Source organism: Hyaena hyaena, unplaced genomic scaffold (genome assembly GCF_003009895.1).
Source record: "Hyaena hyaena isolate Hyena2069 unplaced genomic scaffold, ASM300989v1 scaffold_191, whole genome shotgun sequence".
NCBI lineage: Eukaryota > Metazoa > Chordata > Mammalia > Carnivora > Hyaenidae > Hyaena > Hyaena hyaena.
In genome coordinates this window covers 2,485,625-2,510,051 of record NW_024080824.1, presented here as the reverse complement: position 1 = coordinate 2,510,051, position 24,427 = coordinate 2,485,625, and the positions used below count along the sequence as shown (strand labels likewise).

Genomic DNA, 24,427 nt, shown 5'->3' with positions numbered 1-24,427 from the left:
CTTCCTATCCATGAGCATGGAATGTTTTTCCATTTCTTTGTGTCTTCTTCAATTTCCTTCATAAGTTTTCTATAGTTTTCATCATACAGATCTCTTGTATCCTTGGTTAGGTTTATTCCGAGGTATTTTATGGTTTTTTGTGCAATTGTGAATGGGATCAGTTTCTTGATTTCTCTTTCTGTTGCTTCATTGTTGGTGTATAAAAATGCAACGGATTTCTGTACGTTGATTTTGTACCCTTCAACTTGGCTGAATTCTTGGATCAGTTCTAGTAGGCTTCTGGTGCAGTCTGTCGGGTTTTCGATGTAGAGTATCATGTCATCTGCGAAGAGTGAAAGTTTGACTTCCTCTTTGCCAATTCTGATGCCTTTGATTTCCTTTTGGTGTCTGATGGAAATAAAATTCTTATTGCTATACTGTTAACAAAATAAGCATGGCATGTCCCAGGAGCAAATGCCCTGTCACTCCGATATTAGCTTGCATCCTGGCTACGTGTAGCTCACTTTTAATTCCACTATTGCCTTCATTTTTATACTGTTACTTTATCCTTTTACAAGTGGTAGAATTAGTTTAATAGTTGTAGAATATTCCAGAAAATTTTTCCTTGGAAATAGTGATTTTTAAATGCATCATTTTATGCAGCAGATGTATAGGAACAAACAGGAATTATCATGGTAGTTTCCATCGAGTAAATAACATACATCAACAACCTAAAATTCAATAAAACATAGATCAAATTTTGCTGAAAGTTGTCATTAGAAATTGGCACAAATCCTCCTCTAGCAAACACAGCCCAGAATTTATTGTTTGGAATACAGTTTTGCACATGATGGAAACCGTTGACCTGCAAGAGTATCTCAATACCCTTGCCCAATGCTAGAGTTGTTTGCAAAGGCCCCCAGCAAGTCGTTAGTGAATTCCATCTAGAAACAAACCAAAAGGTCAGAGGTGTATATATAACATGAGATTCATGAACCTTATTTGTGGAGGGCTGTGAGTATTCTTATTCAAAATATGGTGTAGTGTTGCAAAGCAACTGCCGCCATTCTCAGAATGTAGTGAGTTTGAATATGCCGGCGTCTACTTTTGAGCAGAATGCCAAAGATATATTTGTTCCTAAAACTCAGTCAGTAGAGTTGAGCACCTACACAAAACCAATGAATTTCAGTGGAACAGTAATTGGTTCTCCAAGTTAGAAAGTATAGTGTGGCTCAGAAACTGAAATGTGAGGAAACTGACCACCAATTTAGATATGAACAACCTAGGACAAACAGATACTATCTATAACATAGAGATTGATTTGAAAATCCCGAACATTATTCTGCAAGAGAGGAAGCTGGAAATATATTTAGCTTTCCAGAAGCATGAATTTTACTCTATTTGAGTACAAATAGAAGTCTCTCTCTCTCTCTCTCTCTCTCTCTCTCTCTGTCTCTCTCTCTCACACACACACACACACACACACACACACACACACACACAGGCGGGCGCATGCATGCACACACACAAACTTAAAGGCAATACAGCAAAAGAAATATAGAAATAAGAGGCAACATCTTGCAGTAAAAATACTATAGCCTTTGAAGCCAGTCAGATCTATATCTGAAACATGTCTGATCCCTCACTGACTGTGCCACACTGAGCAAGATTTTAATACTCTCAACCTATGTTTTCTCATCTATTAAATGGGTGAAATATTTCTGAAAATGAGACATTGCTGTGAGAATAATGTATTTCAGGTGCTGCATGTATGGAATTGCCACTTGTTAAGTAGTGACTATCATAAATACTAATTTTTAAGTATACACTTGACCTCAAAATATGCTGTTTATGCAAAATGTAATTATTTTATAAAAATATTTAAGCATTGACACCTAAAAGAATATAAGCTTAAGGCTTATAACGTATTGAACTTTTTAAAACTAAATGATTATATGATTGTCTAGTTTTGTTTTTGTTCTTTTCACAGTGATGTTCACATAAAAAAAGCATTGCCTTACCACTAGAAATTTTCATTTCTCTTTTACTAATGACTTGGTCTTCTAATGATTCGTGGAAGGGTCATACACCCTAACAGCAATTCTCCTTATATATTAAATTTTAATGTTAAGAAACCACAAAATAAGAAAATCAACCTGACATCTATACTTACATATATTATACTCTGCTTTCTATAACTTTATTTCCAGTTGAAAGTGTTCAGTACTCTTTCTTGTGTCTTTCTTCTCTCCTAATAATGAAGATCTCTCCAGGACCTTTCCAAGCAAACAGATATCCCTTACGGCACAGTACTGGACTCTGCAGTATACGAACATGTCCGGATGAAGGGAATGAATCCTTTTGAAAGGGACAGCATGTATTCCCAAATGTGGCGGATGATCAACAGAAGCAACGGATCAGAGAATAACGTTCTGGAATCCCAAGCAGGCATTCAAAAGGTACTGTTCTTCATTCAGAGTCCACTATTTTGTCTCCCATATTGAAATCTCTACATTGAGATTGGTTTATTTCTTTTTTTTCTTATTAATTTTAACATTGACATGTAGTTTGTAGCTAAATTATACCTACTATTGATTTAAGGATTTTGAGTTGACACATTGCTTGAGCAGAGGGAATTCAAAGCTTTCTGTGCTGTGTCTACTGGATCTGTCTCCAGTGGAAATCTAAAGCCAGAAGACATAAGCCAGGACATGAAGACTGAAAAAGTTTTTACAAGTCCCATTCCAAATATCATTAAGGTTATCCAATTCTTTCAAATGACTTTGGGGTACTGCCTACCCTGCATTTGTTTTCAGATGCAAACCTTATCTTTATGTATGATTATGTGGTGGGTAAAAGTTAATCTTGTCAATAAATAAGGTTCCTACAAATGTCTGTTTCTATTTCAAAAATGAAAATATTTATATCTTACTTTAAGTAACCATCATTTAGAAGGTATTTTATCAGGGAGTAAAAAGGGTTAGGAAGGAGTCCTTTGTGTAAAACATAAAGCTAGTTTTTATTCTGGGCTGTGGTTTATAAATACGTATATAGATGTAATCTTATCTTCCTCAAGCCCCATCAATCTGCATGAAGGAACTGAATGATTGTTGTTTAAAATTATCCCAGTGGCTAGCACAGTGAAAGTCACAGTGGTTGACATTCAGTAAATAATTGTGGGATGAATGAATGAATGAATGAATGAATAAACATCAATTACAGCAACAAGGATGGTATACACTTCTTCTCTATAACCTTCCACAGCAGAATAATTTGGACCCCATGTCTGAGTTCCTTGTTGGAGAATGTTTTGATGGCTATAGAAAATATTCTGCCACAGATTCTAGTATTATTCTGTGCCTTTTCATATGATGTCCTTTATCTGCTGCTGCTAATATTATGCTTCCCTAGAGTGAACCTAGTTAATATCATTATTTTAAAAGCTAATGATGCTGATATAAACCTCTTTCCAAGTACTAATGATGCATTAGGATGTCAATGCCCTTGAAATGTTAGCAATGGCCTCTAACTCCTTTACCCTTATTATATTAAGGTCCTTTCCCTGGACCCAAGAATTGATTCTAAACTCCACTGGCTTCTAGAAGTTCCACAATTACTAGGAGGATGTGGAGGTTGGGTGAGAATGGGTGAGTGAGTGGACCTATATGTTGTCTGAGGAAAATGGTGGGTTCACATTTTATTATTTACTAGATACACATAAGTTATGAATGAATTTAAACCACAGAATAAGAATCCTAAGTAGTTTTTAGGAAAGTTACTTTCCTTCATGCTATTAATTGTTAAGAAGAATTTTGTTTTCTTGAGTATGAGTATATTCATAGTTTATACTTCTATTTTAGAAGCAAAAGCTCTCCATACTTTACAACCTCTTTCTATAACATATCATTTCAGATAAAATTCACTTTTTTCTCCAAAAATCTTTTAAAATTTTTATTTAAAAATATGTATTCACTCATTATTTCTTTATTCATTTTTTCATATAGCATTTGGTAAGCAACAATTGTGTACCAAGCACTGATCTAGGAGCTGAGGATAACTCCACCACAGATCAATGATCATGGGATCTGTGAAATATAAAGTCTGGTGAGAGAGAGAAAAAAAAAACTGAAATACATGATCAAACAAAATGATTTAAATTATGTTTAATGCTATGGGAAAAAAAAAACATGACTACTCTTATAGAAATTAAAGAGAACATCTACCTGAAGAAGAGTGATTAAGTAGAGTTCCCTGAGGAGATAAAATATTAGTGACCAGTGCCTGATCAGGAGCTGTTCACGTAGAAGAGGGGGCAGGGCCTAGGCAAATGCCTGAGGGGATAAAGCCAGTTTAAAATCAACATGAACTGGAACATGTCAAATGAGAGAACATGGAAGGAGGTTAGTAATGGGATAGATCATTAAGGACCTGGTTGCCCTTAGTTAGGAATTTGGATTTTTTTTTTGGATGGGGAAAAAACGCTACTAAAATAGAGGAATATTGTGATCCATTATTACCTTTCAAGAAGGTCTCTATAGCTGATGTATGGGGATTGAGTAAGAGTATGCAAAGAGTGGAAATAGTGAGACCATAAGCGACTCATAAATTTCAGAGGTAGTCAGTCAAGTGGCTACATGTAGACAAGGCCTTGTTTTATTCTTATATTCTTTCTCTCTCTCTCTCTGTCTCTCTCTCTCTGTCTTTCTGTCTCTCTCTCTCTCTCTCACACACACACACACCCCATATACCTTCCATTCTTTGTAATAAGAGAAACTGGGTACACTTCCCATATCCGGCCATTTCCAAAATAAAAAAATAAATCATAATGTTATAAGATATCAAATGGCACACAGAAGCTGTAAATGGTCATGTATGTATTAAAATATACATCTACATCTTCCAAAGTCTTCAGAATTGTCTAAGAAAACATCTCCTTTTCAAAGTATATACAGTTTCCTACATTTTCTGTTTCTTTTTTCTTTTTTACCTTTATGTCTTTTAGCCATGTAGAATTTAATTTGACAGTTGTGTATATGTAAAAAGAAAGTATAAATATCCACACTGAGAAAATTTCAATCAGAGATTCTGTGCAATAAAACCGTTTTAGTCTAGGCTATTGATAATTTTACATCCTGTGCTAAGAATATGGGTTATTTATTTTTTAGACTTAGCCATTTATTTTTCTTTAAATATGTAGCTATTCCATCACCTTTCAACTTAGGTTAGTGTTTCTAATGCTATTATTGAATGTTATATATTAAAAAAAAATTATTATGATCTTCATGGAACCCTGTTCCTAGGGAAAAAAAAATCCATCTACTTTTTTTTCCTGGTTCTTCCAGTTCTTAGGTGTATAACTTTGGGCAAGTCACTCAGCTTCTGTGAAACTCACTCTCTTCATCTGTACATTGATCACAGTGTGGGAATTAAAAGCCTGAACTTTGCAGGACTGTCAACCTTTGTTTGAATACAGTTTATTTTTTAAACTAAAATGTGTAAATGTGGCTAGTTGCTTAAAAATCTCTGGGCCCCAGGATTTTCATCATGTTGATAAGGATTGCTACTTCATATGATCCTTTTTCATTATTTAAAAAGTACATTTTTAAATATATATTTAGAAGCATCAATAAATAGTATGATTAGAGCCTTAAGCTCATAAAATGATCTTTAAGATTACCTGAGAGAATGTAAATGTGACTAATTTGTAACTACAAAACTTTATTATTGAATATCTCCTAAGGTCAAGTTAAAATTGTACCATAATGAAAAGGATAATTAATGAAAGAAGTAGAAAAGAACAATTTCTATTCTCTGATAGTCTACTGATAAAGAGAGCTTATGATTTAAAATTGTAAATAGTGACACCTAGTATTGTGCCATATTTATTCCGTTTTCTGATTTATTAGCGAGGTAGTGAAGAATGTCTTTATGAATTCATAATAGAAAATACCAAAGTGAAATTTACTTGTGGTATATATTCTTTCAACCAAAATCAGAGACAGCTGAAAATCGATTACACAGAAAATAGGTAATAACAATAAGATGTCTTTTGGTTCAATTTGCTAGGTCTTGGCCAGCTTCTCTTAAAACATAGAACCAACCAACCAAAACAATAACCTTCCCACCTGCTAAAGCTCACTGGGAGCTTATAAGACTGAGAACTGTGACACATGAAATGTGCTTGTGGATTCTTCCTTGAGCATCTGGTGTTGCATATCCCACATAGCAGCTTCCTCTTCTCAGTCATCAGTTTCTAATTTGTTCAGGCAGAAAAGACCATAGCAGTTTTCTAGGTCAATTTTCCACAAAAGGCCAAACGTCTTCTACAGCATCTTTGACAACAATTCATATATATAGTAACTGCCTTCCAGGAAAGCCTGCATCATTGTGCAAACAATCCTAATTATAGCTTTAAATAGATACCATTAATGTCTCAGCTTGTGTTTGTTCTTAATTGTGCTACTAGTCTTATTAAGTTTCTCTCACTTGAAGGTAGAACTTGATCTCTTCTAACATCGTTCTGCTCGTACCAAAGAAAGCTGTATAAATGAGGATTAAGTAAATGAGTTCTGATCTGCTCTTCTGGGAGATATTCACCTGTATCAGACCAGCCTAATTAAACTAGAACAAATTTGTTTCCATCTTCTTCTTCCCAGAGTTTTTTGCAGAAGTAGAAAAATGTATGTGAAAAGTATAACTGGAATTTTTAGTGCATTCATTCAACAATTATTTATTGAGCACCTTCTATGTATCAGCCAGTATTCTGGTCACTGGAGTAAACATAAATGAAAATAAAATGTCTCTACAGAGTTCTCATTCCAGTGGAGAAGGCAGATGATAAACAAATGTGTTATATTTCAGTAGTGATGTGATAAGGAGATAAAGTAGGAGAGGGAAAGGGGGGACAAGAATGAGATGGTCTGCCTTGTTAGATCAGATGTCCATGGAAGATTTCACTAAGAAAATGACACTGGGGGTGGGGAGGGTGGTTCCTGGGTGGCTCAGTCAGCTGAGTGGCCAACTCTTGATTTCAGCTCAGATCATAATCCCAGCCTCGCCTCATGTTCAGGGTGAAGCCTGCTTAAGATTCTCTCTCTCCCTCTGCCCCCTCCCTCACTGTCTCTTAAAAAAAATTAAAAATAAAGAAAATGACATTGGAAAAAAGACTTAAAGCAGGTAGGAAAGAGACAGAGAGGTGTTTATCTGGGTGATATGTTTTCAGATGGAGGGTAAGCCAATGCCAAGGCCCTGAGGTGGAAGCATGCCTGGATGTTCTAAGGCTATGAAGGAGGCTCATATGAGTCAGAAATAAAGTATAATATCAGAAGTATAACAAAATCAGAGAAGTAGAGGGCCAGGTGGTAGGGGAGAGGGCATATCATATACAATCTTGTTACTCACAGCATAATCCTGGGAACAAGCAACATTAGCATCACTTGAGAGCTTGTTAGAAATGCAGACTCCTGGGGGTGGCTGGGTGGCTCAGTCGGTTAAGCACCCGACTTCAGCTCAGGTCATGATCTCATGGTTCGTGGGTTCAAGCCCCGTATCAGGCTCTGTGCTTACAGCTAGTTCAGAGCCTGGAGTCTGCTTCAGATTCTGAATCTCCCTCTCTCTCTGACCCTCCCCTGCTCACGCTGTGTCTTTCTCTCTCTCTCAGAAATAAATAAAAACATTAAAAAAAAAAAAAAAGAAATGCAGACTCCTGGGCCCCTTCAGATTCAGCTCTTCTGAATGTAAATGTCATTCTAAGAAGATTCACAGGTGATTCATAAGCATGCTAATGTCTGAAATACTAATACAAGGTTGATTAGGACATATAGAACATTCTAAATGGGCTTTTACAGGGCTCCTGGGTGGCTCAGTTGATTAAATGTCTGACTTCAGCTCAGGTCATGATCTCACAGCTTGTGAGTTCAAGCCCAGCATCAGGCTCTGTGCTGCCAGCTCAGATTATGGGCCCTGCTTCAGATTCTGTGTCTCTATCTCACTCTCCCCCTCCCCTACTCATGCTCTGTCTCTCTCTCTCAAAAATAAATAAACATTTTAAAAAATTAAATGGGCTTTTGCTCCATGGGAGATATGAAACTTAGAAAGGTTTTGAACAGAAAAATAACATGATAGGGGTGCCTGGATATCTCAGTCAGTTAAGTGTCAGCTCTTGATTTTGACTCAGGTCATGATTTTGCAGTTTGTGCGATCAAGCCCTGCATCAGGTTCTGCACTGACAGCATGAAGCCTGCTGTTGAGTCTCTCTCTCCCTGTCTCTCTACCCCTCCCCTCAGTCATGCTCATCTTCATATTTTCCCTCTCTCTCAAAATAAATAAATAAACATTTAAAAAGAGTAATATGATATAATTCAGATTTTGGCAAATCACAAAGATCTGACTAGAAATGAAGGATGTGTATGTCGCACTAAGAGAGAAGTCTGTGGTTATTTAGAGGGCAATATTTATTTCCTGATAACCTCTTAAACTCAGGTGGTGAAGAACAAATTACTCTAAAACCTCTCAGCAATGAAGACTACTCAGGAAGAAAAGAAAATCAGGATTCGTAGGATTAAAATCCTGCCCTAGCCAGAGGATCCTAATGGTAACTGCATAATATCTCAGACTACATAGTTCAAAGAGGATATAAAAATCTGATGGATACTATGGCAACAGGGAAGTAAGGGTTGGTGTTGGCTGCAGCAGTTTTCAATCAGAAAGCATCAATTTGCAAGGCTAATTAGTCTGCACAAGTCCGGGAGCAGTAGAGGGAAAGGGAAACTGACAAGCCCAGAGGGCTCAGGCCCCAGCTCTAGTGCCAGCTGGAAAATTGGAGTATTGAAATGAAAGCCAAGACAAAAATTGGTCACGTCAAATGGGCCACTATCAAGGACTTTTGAGAACTGGAGTAGAAAGACAAATTCTAGACCCTGTGAAATCGTGAGGGAAGCCTACCATCTTTATTTATCCCTGGCTGACAAAACTGGGTGGATTGAACCTGTCATTTTATTCATTCTTTCACAACCTGCTCAGTGAGCACTTGTCATTTACCAGGCCCTGTTCAGGGCATGGGTAGTTAAATAGAACAAGCAAAGTCCCTAACCCAATGGAGATTATTTTGTAGTGGGGAGAAAAAAATAGACAATCACATAAACATGTGCTATGAAGAAAATTGGAAAGGTAAGAATGAAAGAAAGCAGAGGAGGAATAGAGATGTTTGCCATCACATATAAAGTGGTCTCAGAAGGTGTCTCTGAGAAAGTGACATTTGAGTAGAGACCCGAAAGAGGACAGGTTATACCATGAAGATAGTGGGGAGACAGTGAGGACATAAAGTGCTCCAGGCAGAAGGAACATTACTGCAAACTTCCTGAGGCAGAAGCTAGCTTGGCATGATGGAGAGAAATGTCAAGACCAATGTGGCTGGAGAAGGGTGCATGGAGGCAGGGTGGCAGATAAGTTGCGCAGGGGAGAGTGGTAGGGAATAAGATCAGAGGGGAAGTTAGGCTGGTTGGTGGCCTAAAAATCTCAGAACTTGGGATCCACTAAAGTTCCAACTGTATCTTTTTTTTTTTTGAGATATAATGAACATATAACATTATGTTAGTTTCAGACATACAACATGATTCTATATTTATGTATATTGCAAAATGATCACCAAAATAAGTTAACATCTGTCACCATTGTTACAAATTTTCTTTTTGTGATAAGAATTTTTAAGATCTATTCTCCTAGCAACTGCTACATATGTGATACAGCATTATTAATTATATCACCGTGCTGTACATTACATCCTCATGACTTATTTATAACTAGAAGTTTGTCCTTTTCAAACCCTTTTGCCCACTGCATCTTAATTAGGCAATGGAAGGCATCTGAATATCTTAACTCCTTTCAGGTGATTCTGATTCACAATAAAGGTTGGCAATCACTGACCTAATACTTTGGAGCGATTTAATTACTTTGATTTTGAATAATTCTGAGATAGGAAACCCAGTAAGGGTTGTGAGCAGAAGAGTGACATGATCTGACTTACAAAGAGGTCCACTCAAGATGCTATGTGGAAAATAGGAGAGGTCAAGGCTAGAAGGAAAAACAGAGGACACTGCTGTTATAATCCAAGTGAGACATGATATGGATGGACCAGACTGGTTACAGTGGAAGTGGTGAGAAGTGATTGAATTTGAATATATTTTAAAGGTATATTTTCTAAAAATTTTCTAAAAGAGGAGTTAAAGATGAGTCCAATGCCATTCGCCTAAGAGTGGGAAGGATGAAGTTGACATTTATTGAGGTTGAGAAAACTATGGAATGGGCATATTTGAGAAGCCAAATGAGAATTTGCCTTTGGTATACAGCTAACATGAAATGTTTATTAATTATCCAGGAAAAGATGCCGAGGAAGCTGCTTTCTATATATGAGTTGACTGCTTAGGAGAAAGTTCCAGCTGGAGATTTGTAGATTACTAACATAGAGGCTGTATTTAAAGTCATAAGACTCGATGATATCACTAAGGATGTGTATCTATCTAGAGAAGAAAGCTATGTAAAGACTAATCCCTGAGACAATTTAGTATTTAGAAGAAGGAGAGTTAAAAAGGGTATAACAGAGTCAGAGAAGGATCAGCCAGGGAAGCAGGTGAAAAACAACAACAACAACAAAAAAAAGTGGTTGTTTAGAAGTCAAATGAAAAAGTATTTCAACGAGTTCAAATGATCAACTGTCTGTCAAATGATGCTCATGGATCAAGTATAGTGAAGACTGAGAATTAATGATTTATTTGGCAAGTAAGTGTCTCTGGTGACCTTGACAAGAGCAGATCTGGTAGAGGGAAAGGAGAAGGAATTAGAATTATATTGGAGAGAAAAAAGAATGAGCAGAGAGGCAGTGGAGATTACAAGACTAGGTACTTTCATTTATTTTCTTTTTATTTTAATTTTTTATCAAGTATAATTAACATGCAGTGTTATATTAGTTTCAGGTGACAAATCAGTAATGATTTGACAATTTTATACACTACTCAGTGCCCATCATGATAAGTGGACTCCTAATCCCTTTTATTTATTTCACCTGTCACCTACCCACCTTCCCTCTGGCAAACAACCATTTGTTCTCTATATTTAAGAGTCTGGACTATTTTGTTATTCTGTTTTTCCTTGTACATTCATTTTGTTAGAACAGGCACTTTTTTTAATGTTTTATTTATTTCTGAGAGAGAGACACATGAGCAGGGGAGGGTCAGAGAGAGAAGATACAGAGTCCAAAACAGGCTCCAGGCTCTGAGCTAGCTGTCAGCACAGAGCCCGACGTGGGGCTTGAACCCACAAACAGTGAGATCATGACCTGAGCCAAAGTTGGACGCTTAACCGACTCAGTCCCCCAGGAGCCCCCCAAGCAGTTTTTTTAAAAAATGTTTATTCCTTTATTTTGATACAGAGGGGGGGGGATGTGATGTTTGAGAAAAAGTTTTTATGAAAAAAAGATGTATACAATATCTGTATACTGATAGGATGATACAGTACAGAGGAAACTCAAAGTCCAGGAGACACAGGAGAACTGCTGGAGATCTGTCCTTGAGTAGGTGATAAGTAATGAGATCTAGCACACAAGTGGAGGGTTTGTATTTAGGAACATAATCCATCCATAGTAAAAAGAGAGAAAGTAGAACATATGGTCATGCAGATAGTTTAGAAGATACAATGGTGGGAGTATGTGGGAGATCATTTTTGATTGTCTGTATTTACTCAGAGAATTAGGAACTCAGGCCCATCACCAAAGTGTAAGCAACAGGATAAAGATTCTGGAGATTTGAAGAGAGAGAAGATAGGAATGGTTGTTCTGGAGAATGGGAGGGACAGTAGGCTAGTGAAATGTAGTATTCCTAGAAAAGACTAAAGGCTCTTTTGCAATAGTGATCATGACAATAAAATAAAACCAATCAGCATGATGGTGGGCTTTTCTTTAAGCCATCTTCAGCTCCCTGAGTATAAACGTGGAGTCTACAGAGAATAGATTTCACTAGAATTGGTGTTTACCACAAAAGCAGGGTAGAGAACAATGGAGTGAGGGAGTTGAGAGTATATGCAAAGAAATGATCACTATCATGAATTATGGAATCTCAGCTGTGTAGGAGGAAAGTGGTGACCCAGAGGAGACTGAGGTTGCCAGGAGGATGGCATGAACTCTGGACTCTTAGTTAGATGGACTATGCTGGAGTCCATGAACCAGAAGGACAGGACTGGAAATAATATGAAGTTGATTCAGAGATGACACAGTTGAAATTGAGATGATGAAGAGAGTGCTAGTCTTGTAAATGATGTGACATGGGAGAGGGTGGCTAAGGGAGGAGAAAAGACAGAAGCTTTGAAGAAGGAGAAGCCAAGTACTGGAAAAGGATATCTATGTGAAGAATCAGATCACCAAGAATAACCACATAACTTTTTTTTTTTTTTTTTTAGAGAGAGAGAGTGACAGAAAGCCAAGTTTTAAAATCTTTGAGCTATATTAGAGTGACACAGAGTCAACAGATGACTGCAGTAAGAATGAGGATAGTCTGGGACACCTGGGTGGCTCAGTCAGTTAAGTGTCTGACTTCAGCTCAGGTAATGATCTCACAGTTCATGCGTTCAAGCCCTGTGTCAGGCTCTGTGCTGACAGCTCAGGGCCTGGAACACGTTTCAGATTCTGTGTCCTTCTCTCTCTGCCCCTTCCCTGCTCACGCTGTCTGTCTGTCTCTCACTCTCTGTGTGTCTCTTTCTCTCTCTCCCCTAAAAATAAACATAAAAAAAAACATTTTTAAAAAAGAATGAGTATAGTCTGATAGCAATGAGCTTAAAAGCTAGAGGACTTTGGAGTCAAGGCACTGAAGTGGTTTGAGGGACAAGGAAGATACTGACCCATGATCAAACCCCAGCAGTATGAATGTTGTAGAGAAAAAAATAGCTACCATTTGAGGAGACCAAAGGCAATATAGTATATCCAGAAGAGAAGTAGGTTCTACCCAGTAAACACACGTAAAAGGAAATTTTAAAAAAAATTTAGGAATACAGGCAGAGCTTGGGACAATCTCAGTTTTGCCAGGTGTCCTACTGTTATTACTAACAGTACCTTTCTGATATTGTGACTTATAATAAGAAATATATATTTGATCTTCCTCCTGTTTCTGACACAGAGCTTCTAAAACCCTTGGAATTTTGTAAGTGTTGAAAGCAACAGGGGTGCCCTTTATTATGTTAATAAGATGACTTTGGGCTGCATCTCCCATCCTTAGATGAAGAACCAATCAAGTGATTAGGTGTTTGAAATTTTCAGTCCCATCTCCTAAAACAGGGGAGGAGCTGGAGATCAAGTTTAGTCACCAATGGCCATTGATTTACTCAATTATGCCTATGTAATGATGCCTCCATAAAAACGAAAAGGACAAGGAGAACCAACCAGAAACACAGGTAACAGCATGAGCTTGCAAACGGGTTCTGATTCTGTAGAATCAGACAATATCTCCTGTAGCTAGGGTCAGAATTGAGTTGAATTTAGGACACCCAACTGATGTCTGGGCATTGTTGATGTGCACCCTCACACACATACATCAGAATTGGTCCCAGAATCTTAAGACCTTTTCACTCTCAAGGTTAGTCTCATCAGAACAATGAATTGTATGATAGCCTGAGACACAAAGATCATGGTAGAGCAAGTAGAAGAGACCAGGGAGTTAGAGAGGAATGGGGAAAATGGTCAAAGCCAAGGGAGGCACATCAGAGTAACGTGGAAGTCTTGGATTTTTCATGATAATGGGTATTTGAGGACCTGGAGCCAAGATAGGCTTTAGGCTCTAGGCAAATTGTTTTGATAAATTAGTGAGTGTGGTGTGAAAGAAGGATTGAGAATATTACCAGGAGCATTCTGATGATGGCAGGGTGGAGGCTTGGCCAAGAGCAATCTTATCAGCAGCCGAGAGATTTGAGGCCATGACTTCTCACAGCTAAGTAGGACTGGGCAAGGTAGCAGCTGCTCTCCTAGACTTAAGAATGAAGCAAGCAGGAAACAAATTACATTTAAAAAGGCTGTGAGTACAAAACAGATTTCAACTGCTACAGGTTTACATTTAGTAATCCCTGGTCTTATGCATCTCAAACCCAAGAGCCACACTGGCCGTATTTTCTTTTCTAGTTGTTCCATTCTCCTTCCTGTTTGAGCTCTATAACATCATTTAGCATTGGGTAAGAAGCCAAAGTAGACAACAGCTATGAGCAGAGAGAGGATGTGAGTTAACTTGGGCTTCAGTGAGTGACTTGGTAATATACTAAGTACATGACCTTAAACCTGGGTTAGGCCCCATTACAGAAATGAATAATCAGACTGAACACAACTTGGGGAAGATCAAAACAAAATACTAAACAACTTTGGGTCTTTGAAAATGCCAGGAATCCTGGGCTGTCATACCATTGGGCTTAAAAGTAGCAGTGCATTGGGGTGCCTGGGTGGCTCAGTCAGTTAAGCGTTCAACTTCAGCTCAGGTCATTATCTCAAGGTTTGCGAGCTCCAGCTCCATGTTGGGCTGTGTGCTTACAGCTCAGAACCTGGAGCCTGCTTCAGATTCTCTCTTTCTCTCTCTCTCTCTCTCTCTCTCTCTCTCCTTCTCTCTCTCTTCTCTCTGTCTCTCTGAAATAAAAACTAAATTAAAATAAATTAGCAGTGCATTTGCTATACTTGCCCTTTTGCTAAATGATTTGAACAAACAGTATATGACTCACGTTAGCACTTCACAATTTATCTTGGAGCTCAGATCTCATTGGCATATTTTCTGTTTCCCCAAAATCAAAGTTTTCAGGTCCATGTCAGTTATCACACAGTGAAAGAAGTGAATCAGTGGGACAGTCAATCAATCAATCAATCAATCAATCAAAACAGAGATTATTCCCAGCAGCCCTGCCAATGCATTTTTAATGTCTGGGATTGGGCATTTTTAGTATTACTTTTTTAAAATATTTTTTCTGCTTGTTTGCCATACTCTTGATGGATGTTTAAAATCAAAATTAGTCTTGATTAGACATTTTCTCAAAAGGAAAAGGAGACACCCCATATTATATACTTCTTGAGCAGTCATGAGCATTTTAACCTGATTTAGAATATATTAGGTCTTATAACACACAAAGCAAAATGAAAACTGAAAAGATTTTTTTCTAGATTCCCAGACAAAATAGATATAGATTCTGTAAATTACAGCAAAAATAATAAAATGGTGTTTTTGTATACAAAGATGATACTACCATTCGCAGAACATGTAATTTTAAAATTGCTTTTTACTATATAAGTGATTTAATCCATGATGAAAGCCAGACCTGCTCCAATTCTTCTTTTAATTAGCTACATTCAAATCCAATTCATGTACTCATTCACTCGTTCCTTTAATCAGCAAACATTGATTCAGTGGCTGCGAAGTACCAGAAACTATGATAGGCACAGAGGATGAAGAGATGGATTAGTGTAGTCAGCCTGGGGCGTACAGTGCTGCACAGTAGCTAACCTAACCTATGGAGAAATGGACAAGATGCCATGAGAACAGAGAGAGGGGGATGAGGCTAGTTCAGATCACAAAGACTTCCAACAGGAAGTAATGTCAATCTTAAGAGTAATTAGGATTTAGTTAAGTAAAAGGGAGATAGGAATAAGTAGGATGAGAAGGAGACAGCCTGAACAAAAACATGGAGGTGAGCAGAACATAGTACATGCAGGAAACAGAAAATAATTACAGTTAGATATAAGGTGTTTCTGTTAGTCAAGACTTTCAAGAGAAAAAAAAAAGCAATACCTATATTCATATATTATGTTCATATATCTGTGTGTGTATATGTGTAGGGATATGTTTATATGCAAAATAAGATTCTTATCAGGAATTGGCTTATGCAATTACGGAGGCTGGCAAATCCTACGATCTGCTGTCTATAAGCTGGAGAGCCCAGGAAAGCTTATGATTTAAATTCCAGAGAAGTAGGAGCACTGATGGTATAAATCCCAGTTCAAGGGAAGGAGCTCAACAGTCATTCTGGAGGATGGGGAGGAAAAGAATGGGGGAGGGAGAGGGAGAAGGAGAGAGAGAGGGAAAGAGGGAGGTGGGAGAGAGAGGAAGAGAGAAACTTCCTCTACCTGCTTGTTCTGTTGCAGCCCTCCATCTAGATACCATCCACCTACACTGGGGGAGGGCAATCTGCTGTATTCAGTCTACCAACTCAAATGCTAATCTCTTCTACAAGTACACTCATGGGCACACCCAGAAATAATGTTTAATCAGATATCTGGGCATCCCATAACCTAACCGAGTTGACACACAAAGTAAACTATCACGGTGCTACAGTAGAGTGAAAAGGGGGTAGGAGGTGCAGTTTGTGACTGTGGATCTGACACCTGCTAGGCCACATATCATCTGAATCTGCTAACTGAATGTCAATTGTGTAGTTTTAAAATGAGCAAGGTGTGAAAAGAGTAACAAGAAATATTTGAAAAGAAATGTCTGTATTGGAAAGAAGATACAGCCACTTTGAACCTCAGTTTTCTTCCTTCTCTTTAAAATTGTAGAAATGGTACAGATGAATTCTGAAAATGTTTCTGGAGCTAATATTGGACCCTAATTTCAAATTGTTTAACAGCCACGGGAGACAAGTACGCCTCTCCGGTAACTACTGAGGCCCCTAGTGGGAGCACCAGTGCTGGTTTAACACATTACCTGGTACTCAAGCATTCGTTCCACAAACAATCCCAGGTTTGTAGTTCCCCAGGGTGAAAAATAATAGATACGTGCATCTTTGTTTCCTTGGGGTTCCATTATGTTTACAAACTTCTTCATCCAACAGATAATATGAATGGTTCATTGCCTTGGTTTAGTTCTTACTCTCCAAGTTACTTCCCAAATTGGAAAATGCTTATACATTAAAAAAAAAATTCTGTTGGAAAAGTGCAAAAAAAGTAAAAAGTATAAACCCACCATAATTATATAATCAGCTCACTCTATCCATCCACTTTTACTCTCAGTTAACCTCCATTAAAATAGCAGGGTGCACATCTTCATGACTTTCTTCTTTAGTTAATAGGCACATATATGCATACAGTTTTTTGCTTGGTTTACATTTGGGCTTTTTTTTTTAATGGATTGTTCTCTATCAATTTCCATCATTAAATCTTTCAAGTTAGCATATATATACATCATTGTAATACCTTCAAAACATTCTATGAACTATTGTTATTTATCAAGTCATTGCCCTTGATGAACACTTTGAATGTTTCTTATATTTATCTCCTATAAGCAGCTATGGTGAACATTTATTTTGATATATTTGTCATTATTTATTTTTGTAAAGACAGTCATAAAAGTAGGATTCTGAGTTAAGGAGTATATGCATTTACAAATTTAATAGCCACTCTCAAAGTAGTACCTAAAAATGATGACCAGAGGCGCCTGGGTGGCTCAGTCGTTTAAGCAGCCGACTTCAGCTCAGGTCATGATCTCGCAGTTTATGGGTTTGAGCCCCACATTGGGCTCTGTGCTGACACCTCAAAGCCTGGCGCCTGCTTTGGATTCTGTGTCTCCTGCTCTCCTTCTGTTGCTTCCCAGCTTGTGCTCACTCACTCACGTGCTCTCTCTCTCTCTCTCTCTCTCTCAAAATTAAACATTAAAAAAATTAAAATAAATAAAATAAAAATCACTAACCAATTTTTACTTCCATTACAAAGAAGAGTTCTGTTTTCCCACTGTCTTGCCTGAAATTGCCAGAAGTAAATGATATTACTCTTTTATTTTTTCACTTTTGCAAAAATGATGAATGAAAAAAGTACCTCATTCTGATTTTTACTTTTCTGATTATGAGGTTAAGCATTTTTTTGGTACCATCTTTATATTGCTACTTTATTTCTTTGCTCCTTTTTTATTGACTTATTATTGTCAGCTTTAATAGCTCTTTTTTAAAAGATTAGTAAAAGGGATGCCAGAGTGGCTTAGTCAGTTAAGTATCCAACTCTTGATCTCAGCTCAGGTCATGATCTCCGGGTTCTTGATTTTGAACTCCACATTGGGTTCTGTGCAGGCAGCACAGAGCCTGCTTGGGATTACCTCCCTCCTCTCTCTGCTTGCACACATTCTCTCTCTCTCTCTCTCTCTCTCTCAAGAAGCTTTAAAAAAACAATAATAAATTAACAAGATTACTTATTAATTTATAAAATTAATAAGAGTACTTTGTTTTGTTTTGTTTGTCACTACACCTTTAACCCTTCGGACTTTCTAATCCATGTCCACAGCCACATTTACACTGTCAGTTAAACAGATGTATTGGCAAGCTAACACAATTTGGTCAGGCCCTAATATAAATCCACATGTCCAAGTGTACACTTCTTAAGACAACATTTCTTTTTGCCAGACAGTACTTTCAAAGAGCAGCATTTACTTTGTGAAAAATGGGAAAAGCTAAATGATTTTGTAAATATGCCTCTAAGCTGGCCACTGTTTGCTGTCTTCCCTTTTATTCCTAAGAATATTAGTGTAAATAAGAATTTTATAATACTTAGCTCCCTAGTAACAGATCTATGCTGAGAGGGCTTCAAGTTCTTGAATGCTTTTCGATAGCGAAGATAGTCAACTTTCACGGATATGTATTTGTTTCCGTTACATTAAGCTGTAGATCACTACCACATATGTTGTTGAGGTTTCATCTTCTCATCAAACTCTCCTTTCCTCAGAGAAGAATTAGCAGTCTAAATAGGTTTCATTTGCATTCCTGTGAGTTCCAGCCCCTGGTTGTACTTTCCTGTGCTCAAAGGAAGCATTTCTCTCCTCTCACTCTGATTTATGTGCTCCGTGTTCTATTGTGATTTTCTGCTTCTCAGCTGCTGAATTCAATTCTGCTACTAAAGCTTAAATGCCATGATTACTACCGTATCTCTGTGCTTTAACATTTCTCAGATTAATTGTCATCTTAAATACTAAAGCTTCTGATTTACAAATGCCCCCTTTCTTGTTAAATGCCCATAACACTATTATTTTCCTTATTTTAAAGCAATATGTTTTGTAAAATCCTTTAGGGCTCTGCCGTCTGGCACCAACTCAGTCTGGGAGATTATAAACTAAAACTTCGATGCCTTGATATCATTTTGGGGCAATAAATATATTATAAGACCATGCTTATGTTTGGTAGAAAATAACTTGCATTTTCAATTTTCTCTTTATTTCGTCTATTGCACATAATAGTAAATACAGAAATTCAAAAGTGCAAAATAGGTTTTTTAAAAGTTCATAACTGGAGAGCCTGGGTGGCTCAGTCAGTTACGTGTCTGACTTTGGCTCAGGTCATGATCTCACAGTTTGTGGTTTTGAGCCCTACGTCAGGCTCTCTGCTGTCCGTGTAGAGCCTGCTTCAGATCCTCTGTCCCCAGCTCTCTCTGCCCCTCCCCCACTTGCACTCTCTGTCTTTCTCAAAATAAATAAATAAACTTTAAATTAAAAAAGCACCATAACTAAGGGTAGAGTTTCTCTTTTTATGTCATAAGGAATTAGTTTATAGTGCAATTTGACTTTATCACATTAATAGTTTCCATATTTAACATTCAATATATATATTTTATTGAAATTTTACATTTTATTTATTTTAAATTGTTAAATACATGTAATATAAAAATTCCATCTTAACCATTTTTACATGTACAGTTTATTGGCATTAAGTACATTCTCATTATTTTACAACCATCACCACGATCCATCTCCAAAATTATTTCATCCTCCAAAATTAAAATTCTGTATCCATTAAATAATAGCTTTCTATTCCCCCCTTCCCCAAAGCCCTGGAATCCAACATTCTGCTTTCCACCTTTATGGATTTGTCTACTATAGGAACCTCATGTAACTGGAATCATGAAGAATTTGTCTTTTTGTGACTATTTCACTTAGCACAATACTGTCATGGTTTACCGTGTTGTAGGATGTGTCAGAATGTCCCTCCTTTTTAAGGCTAAATAATATTTACTTCATTGTCTGTATATACCACATTTTGTTCATCCGTTTATTCCTTGATAGGTACTTAGGTTCCCTCTACCTTTTGGCTATTGTGAATAATGCTGCTCATGAACATGGTTGTTCAAATACATTTGAATCCCTTTTTTCAACTCTTTTAGATATATACCTAGAAGTGGAATTGCTGGATCATATGGGAACTCTATTTTTAATACTTTGAGTTATGGCATATTGTTTTCCATAGCGGCTGTACCATTTTACATTCCCACCAATAGTGCACAAGGGCCCAATTTCTCCATATCCTCACCATCACTTATTCTGATTTTTTTTATTATTACCATCCTAGTAGGTGTGAGCAGGGGAGGGTCAGAGAGAGAGGGAGTCACAGACTGAAACAGGTTCCAGGCTCCGAGCTGGCAGTCCGCACAGAGCCCGACGCGGGGCTCGAACCCACGAACAGCGAGATCACGACCTAAGCGAAAGTCGGACGCTTAACCGACTAAGCCACCCAGGCGCCCCACTACGAGGCATTTTATATGTATACACTATTTTCTGGGATGTTTCAACACTAAGCAACAAAACCTTTGCTATCGTTGCTCCTCACATCCAATTAATCAGGAAGGAGAGGGTAAGTGAGGGGCACATGAAGTGGCAAATGTTTCCTCTCCCCTTGTGACAGCATTTAATTTGGGGGAACAAGACAACTCTTATCTGGGTGCTGCAGATCTCTACCTGGATGCCCTGCCAGTGCTCCCGCCAACCTCACGCCTAACACTGAACTAATTGTCTTTCTATGCAAGCTGATGCTTATCTTTCTGTGTCTTTTATTTCTGTTAAAAACACCAATACCCTCCCTGCCATCCATGCTAGAAACTGAGGAGTCATTTTCGCTGCATTTCATCTTTCTTACCAGAGCCTATTAATTGCTGTAACTATCAAATCCTGCCTCCACAGCATCTCTCCCATTTATCGCTCCTTTCCTTTTCTACTTCCAGTTGAGCAATTCATGTCATTATGACAACCCTCCTGGACTAGAAAAATAGCTGATTGTCCCCTTCGCACCAACTAATCTTCCCTCAGCATAGTTCTGATAGTGATGTCTCTTTGCCCAAAGGCCGTGAAGTGTTCTACTTTATCTTCAGTGCAGTTTGTTTATCCTAGCATTCAAAAGTCTCTGCAATTTGGCATTATCCTTACTTTTAGTCTTCATTTATTCATTCATTATTTTTATTCAAGAAATATTTAGTGAACACCAGTGCTAAATATTCATCTAGGTACCTTCTTCTCCCCTTCATATATATGCTTTATATCTCTATCAAACGAAGCTACTGCCTTTCTTTTAAGTGCCTCAATATTCTTACAGACCAAGTATTGCTCATTTTTTCTTTCTGTGTTGTTGTTGTTCAAGAATTCATTCTTTCCACTGACTCCCTTTTCTGTCCATTGGCTATTCATTTTCAAAGCCTATCGCAGCTACCAAGAAGCTTTTCCTGATTCTCTTGCCTAATGATTTTCTTTATCCAGGAAACTCTCTAAATAACTTATCCATCCCTACATATAATTTCTTCTGAACATTCTAATTGTTTGTGTCTATCTTTCCCTCTGGATTTTATACCACTTTGGGTCAGGATCCATACGTGATTCTCAGTTTATCCCTATTTCTCTATAGCAACTCATATATGTAGAAGCAGTCCTGTAAATCTTTAGTGAATTAAATACATCCATTTCAAGCTTGATTCTTAGTTTTTCTCTCCAAATTGAATGACTAAAGTCATCTTTGATAGCAATCAATATCGGTCTGAGTCATGAGTCCAAGCCTGAGTCTTCATAGCGAATTCATAAAGGGACTAGGTAGTTTTGTATTTTTATTATATTCTAGATGATATAGCTTATTCATTATCTTAAAAAGCTCTCAGTAAAATAATTTGTCCTGTAAATAAAAGAGGTCTCAAATACTTTCCAAGCTCGTTTAAATGATCTCAATATCATTGGGAATGTTTATTTAACTGAGATCTACTACTTTGATCAGAGGAGGTCGAAACATATAATTTTGTGTATTTAGGTTGGTAAAAATGATGATCATTTTTATGTACTTGTTTTATACTTTTTGCCTAGAAGGCAAGAAGCAAGGCAGGAAATACAGAGTAATGCCAGGCTAGGGAAAAGTAAGTTTGGCACTCACTTTGGGTGCATAATGTAAGCGAAGTGCCAAAAAACTATATAATCACTATATAGAGATGTGGCTCCATGTGGCACTGGCAGGTCCAGTATTTATTTATTTTATTAATTTTGATTTTTTTAAAAATATTGCAGTAAGATATTAATTATCTTAATGTTCAGTTTGGTTCTCCCTTAAATCTGATTTAATCAAATGCTTTAATCACCTCAACCTTGTCCAGGCCCTGAGCAGGAGACAGAAGACAAAATAAGAAAGAAAAGAGATTGGGAAAATGGAGAAAATGAAAGGCATGAAGGCAGGCAGACACAGAGCCATCACTGAATACTCTTAATCTTTATATTTAAAATGTTATTTTAAATAACAGATATATAAAAACAAGCATGATGAGTGATTGTGCCAATATAGATTTAACTCAATGATGTGTGATTGTGCACGTACAAATGTAATTGTTCACAGATTGCATAGCTTATACCTGAACTATTATAACATAATGTGCTCATTGGATTAGCCCAGGAAGGTTGATTCTGAATTCCTAGTTTTTTTCATATTTACACTTATTTCTTCCTTGTTAGAATTAATTACAAATTGGGGCATCTGAGTGGCTCAGTCCGTTGAGTGACCGACTCTTGATTTCGGCTCAGGTCATGATCCCTGGGTCATGGGATCAAGTCCAGCATCAGTCTCCATCGGGCTGGGCATGGAGCCTGCATGAGATTCTCTCTCTCTCTCTCTCTCTCTCTCTCTCTACCTCCCTCCCTTCTCTCTCTCTGTCTCTTTGCTCCTCCCCCGCCTCTAAAGTAAAATTTAAAAAACAAAGAATTAGTCACAAATTTTGTGCAAAGATTTATTAACTGTTAATCTCTGACAATTATCTAGCAATGCTCTTTTACACATTTCTTTTAGAGTCCAAGAGAACATATTAGACTTCAGCTTATGTTGTTTAGACTTTGAAGGGAAATGAAATGGAATTTGAGTCTGAAACTGCCCACTAAGCTAGTCATGAGGTCTCATCATGATCCAAAGAAATTGAATTTCTCTAAATGTAGTACATAATTTGTAACTTACCCTAACAGGAAAAATGTATGCTAAAATATGGAAAAATAAAAAGAAGTCAGAATCCATACAAATTCAATGAATACCTCTCTCGTAATCCCCTGAGCTTCAGTTTTTTACCTGTTAAAAAAAAAAAAGAAAAAGAAAAAGAAACAGAGAGAACATAGCAAACTGCTGGGAAAACGTAAACACACACTAATCATTGCTCTTCCTTTCCCTGACAGGAAGGCCTTTGTTGATTTTCACCTAGTATGTTAAGCTTGAGCACCCCATCTGCTCAGCAGTATGTAAATGTGATGGGATGTTTCTGACTCAAATTATATCACTGTCAGAAATGCATTGCATATAATACTTTTGTGTACTTAACTCTACATATAAAATATTTAGCCTACAGGAAACTTATGAATTACAGTCAAGTGAAATACTGCACTCGAGCTATGAAGCTAAAGAAGCTTTTATCAGCTTTTCAGCTCAAAATATCAATATTCTCCTTCACCATGTTAACACATAAAAGATATACACATTTGTGTAATTCTAGCAACAGTGATAACCTTATCATTTCTCCATTTGAGATTTAGGATTAAATAATTATATGCAAATTTAGACAAATTCCTTTTCTACCTTAGGGAAACTAAGTTTGTCAATCTAGCTGCTTTTGGAAACCGCTTCGCATAATATACACAATAATATATAACTCAAGTCTCATTTTTCAGTGCTGCATACCTCAAAACTGTCCACAATCATTTGTATGTATTTTTAGTAATACACTGTTTGAAAATCAGGAGCTGTGTCTAGAGCCTTAGAATTGTTTTGTTTTGTTTTGTTTTTGGATTTTTCTATACCAACAAGTGCATCTTTTAAGTTGAATATGTTGTGAAAGCCACTGAACACTTTAACTGGCCAAAAACCTTTGCCCACTTGATTTTTTCTGCCTATCATCTGGCCATTTAACATACAGTTTTCAAACTTATTATATTCAACACCCAATAGTTGCTCTACCTTTCATATTTTTTCAGTTAGTAGCAGATCCATCTTTTAAATTTCATAGTCACAAAGCCTTGACTTCTCTCTCTCACTTGCTGTGTCTGATGCATTGGTAAATCATACTGGTTCTTTATTTAAGAACACATACAGCCTTTCTCCATTCCCACTGCTATTACTCTAGTCCTGGATTATTGTAATAGCTTCCTACCTTCCTGCTTCTCTGCTCTACTCAGCCACAGTCTGTTTTCAATAG

At 37.3% G+C, this 24,427-nt stretch overlaps 1 protein-coding gene across 1 annotated transcript in view; it reads left to right on the top strand.

Annotated features, from left to right (window-relative positions):
- The window catches only part of GRID2 (glutamate ionotropic receptor delta type subunit 2), a 364,262-nt gene that overhangs the window by 141,315 nt on the left and 198,520 nt on the right, over window positions 1-24,427 (top strand). Inside the window, exon 6 of the mRNA XM_039241280.1 lies at window positions 2,243-2,438. Within this exon, the coding sequence (XP_039097211.1) occupies window positions 2,243-2,438 (196 nt within the window). The remainder of the gene's footprint in view (window positions 1-2,242; window positions 2,439-24,427) is intronic.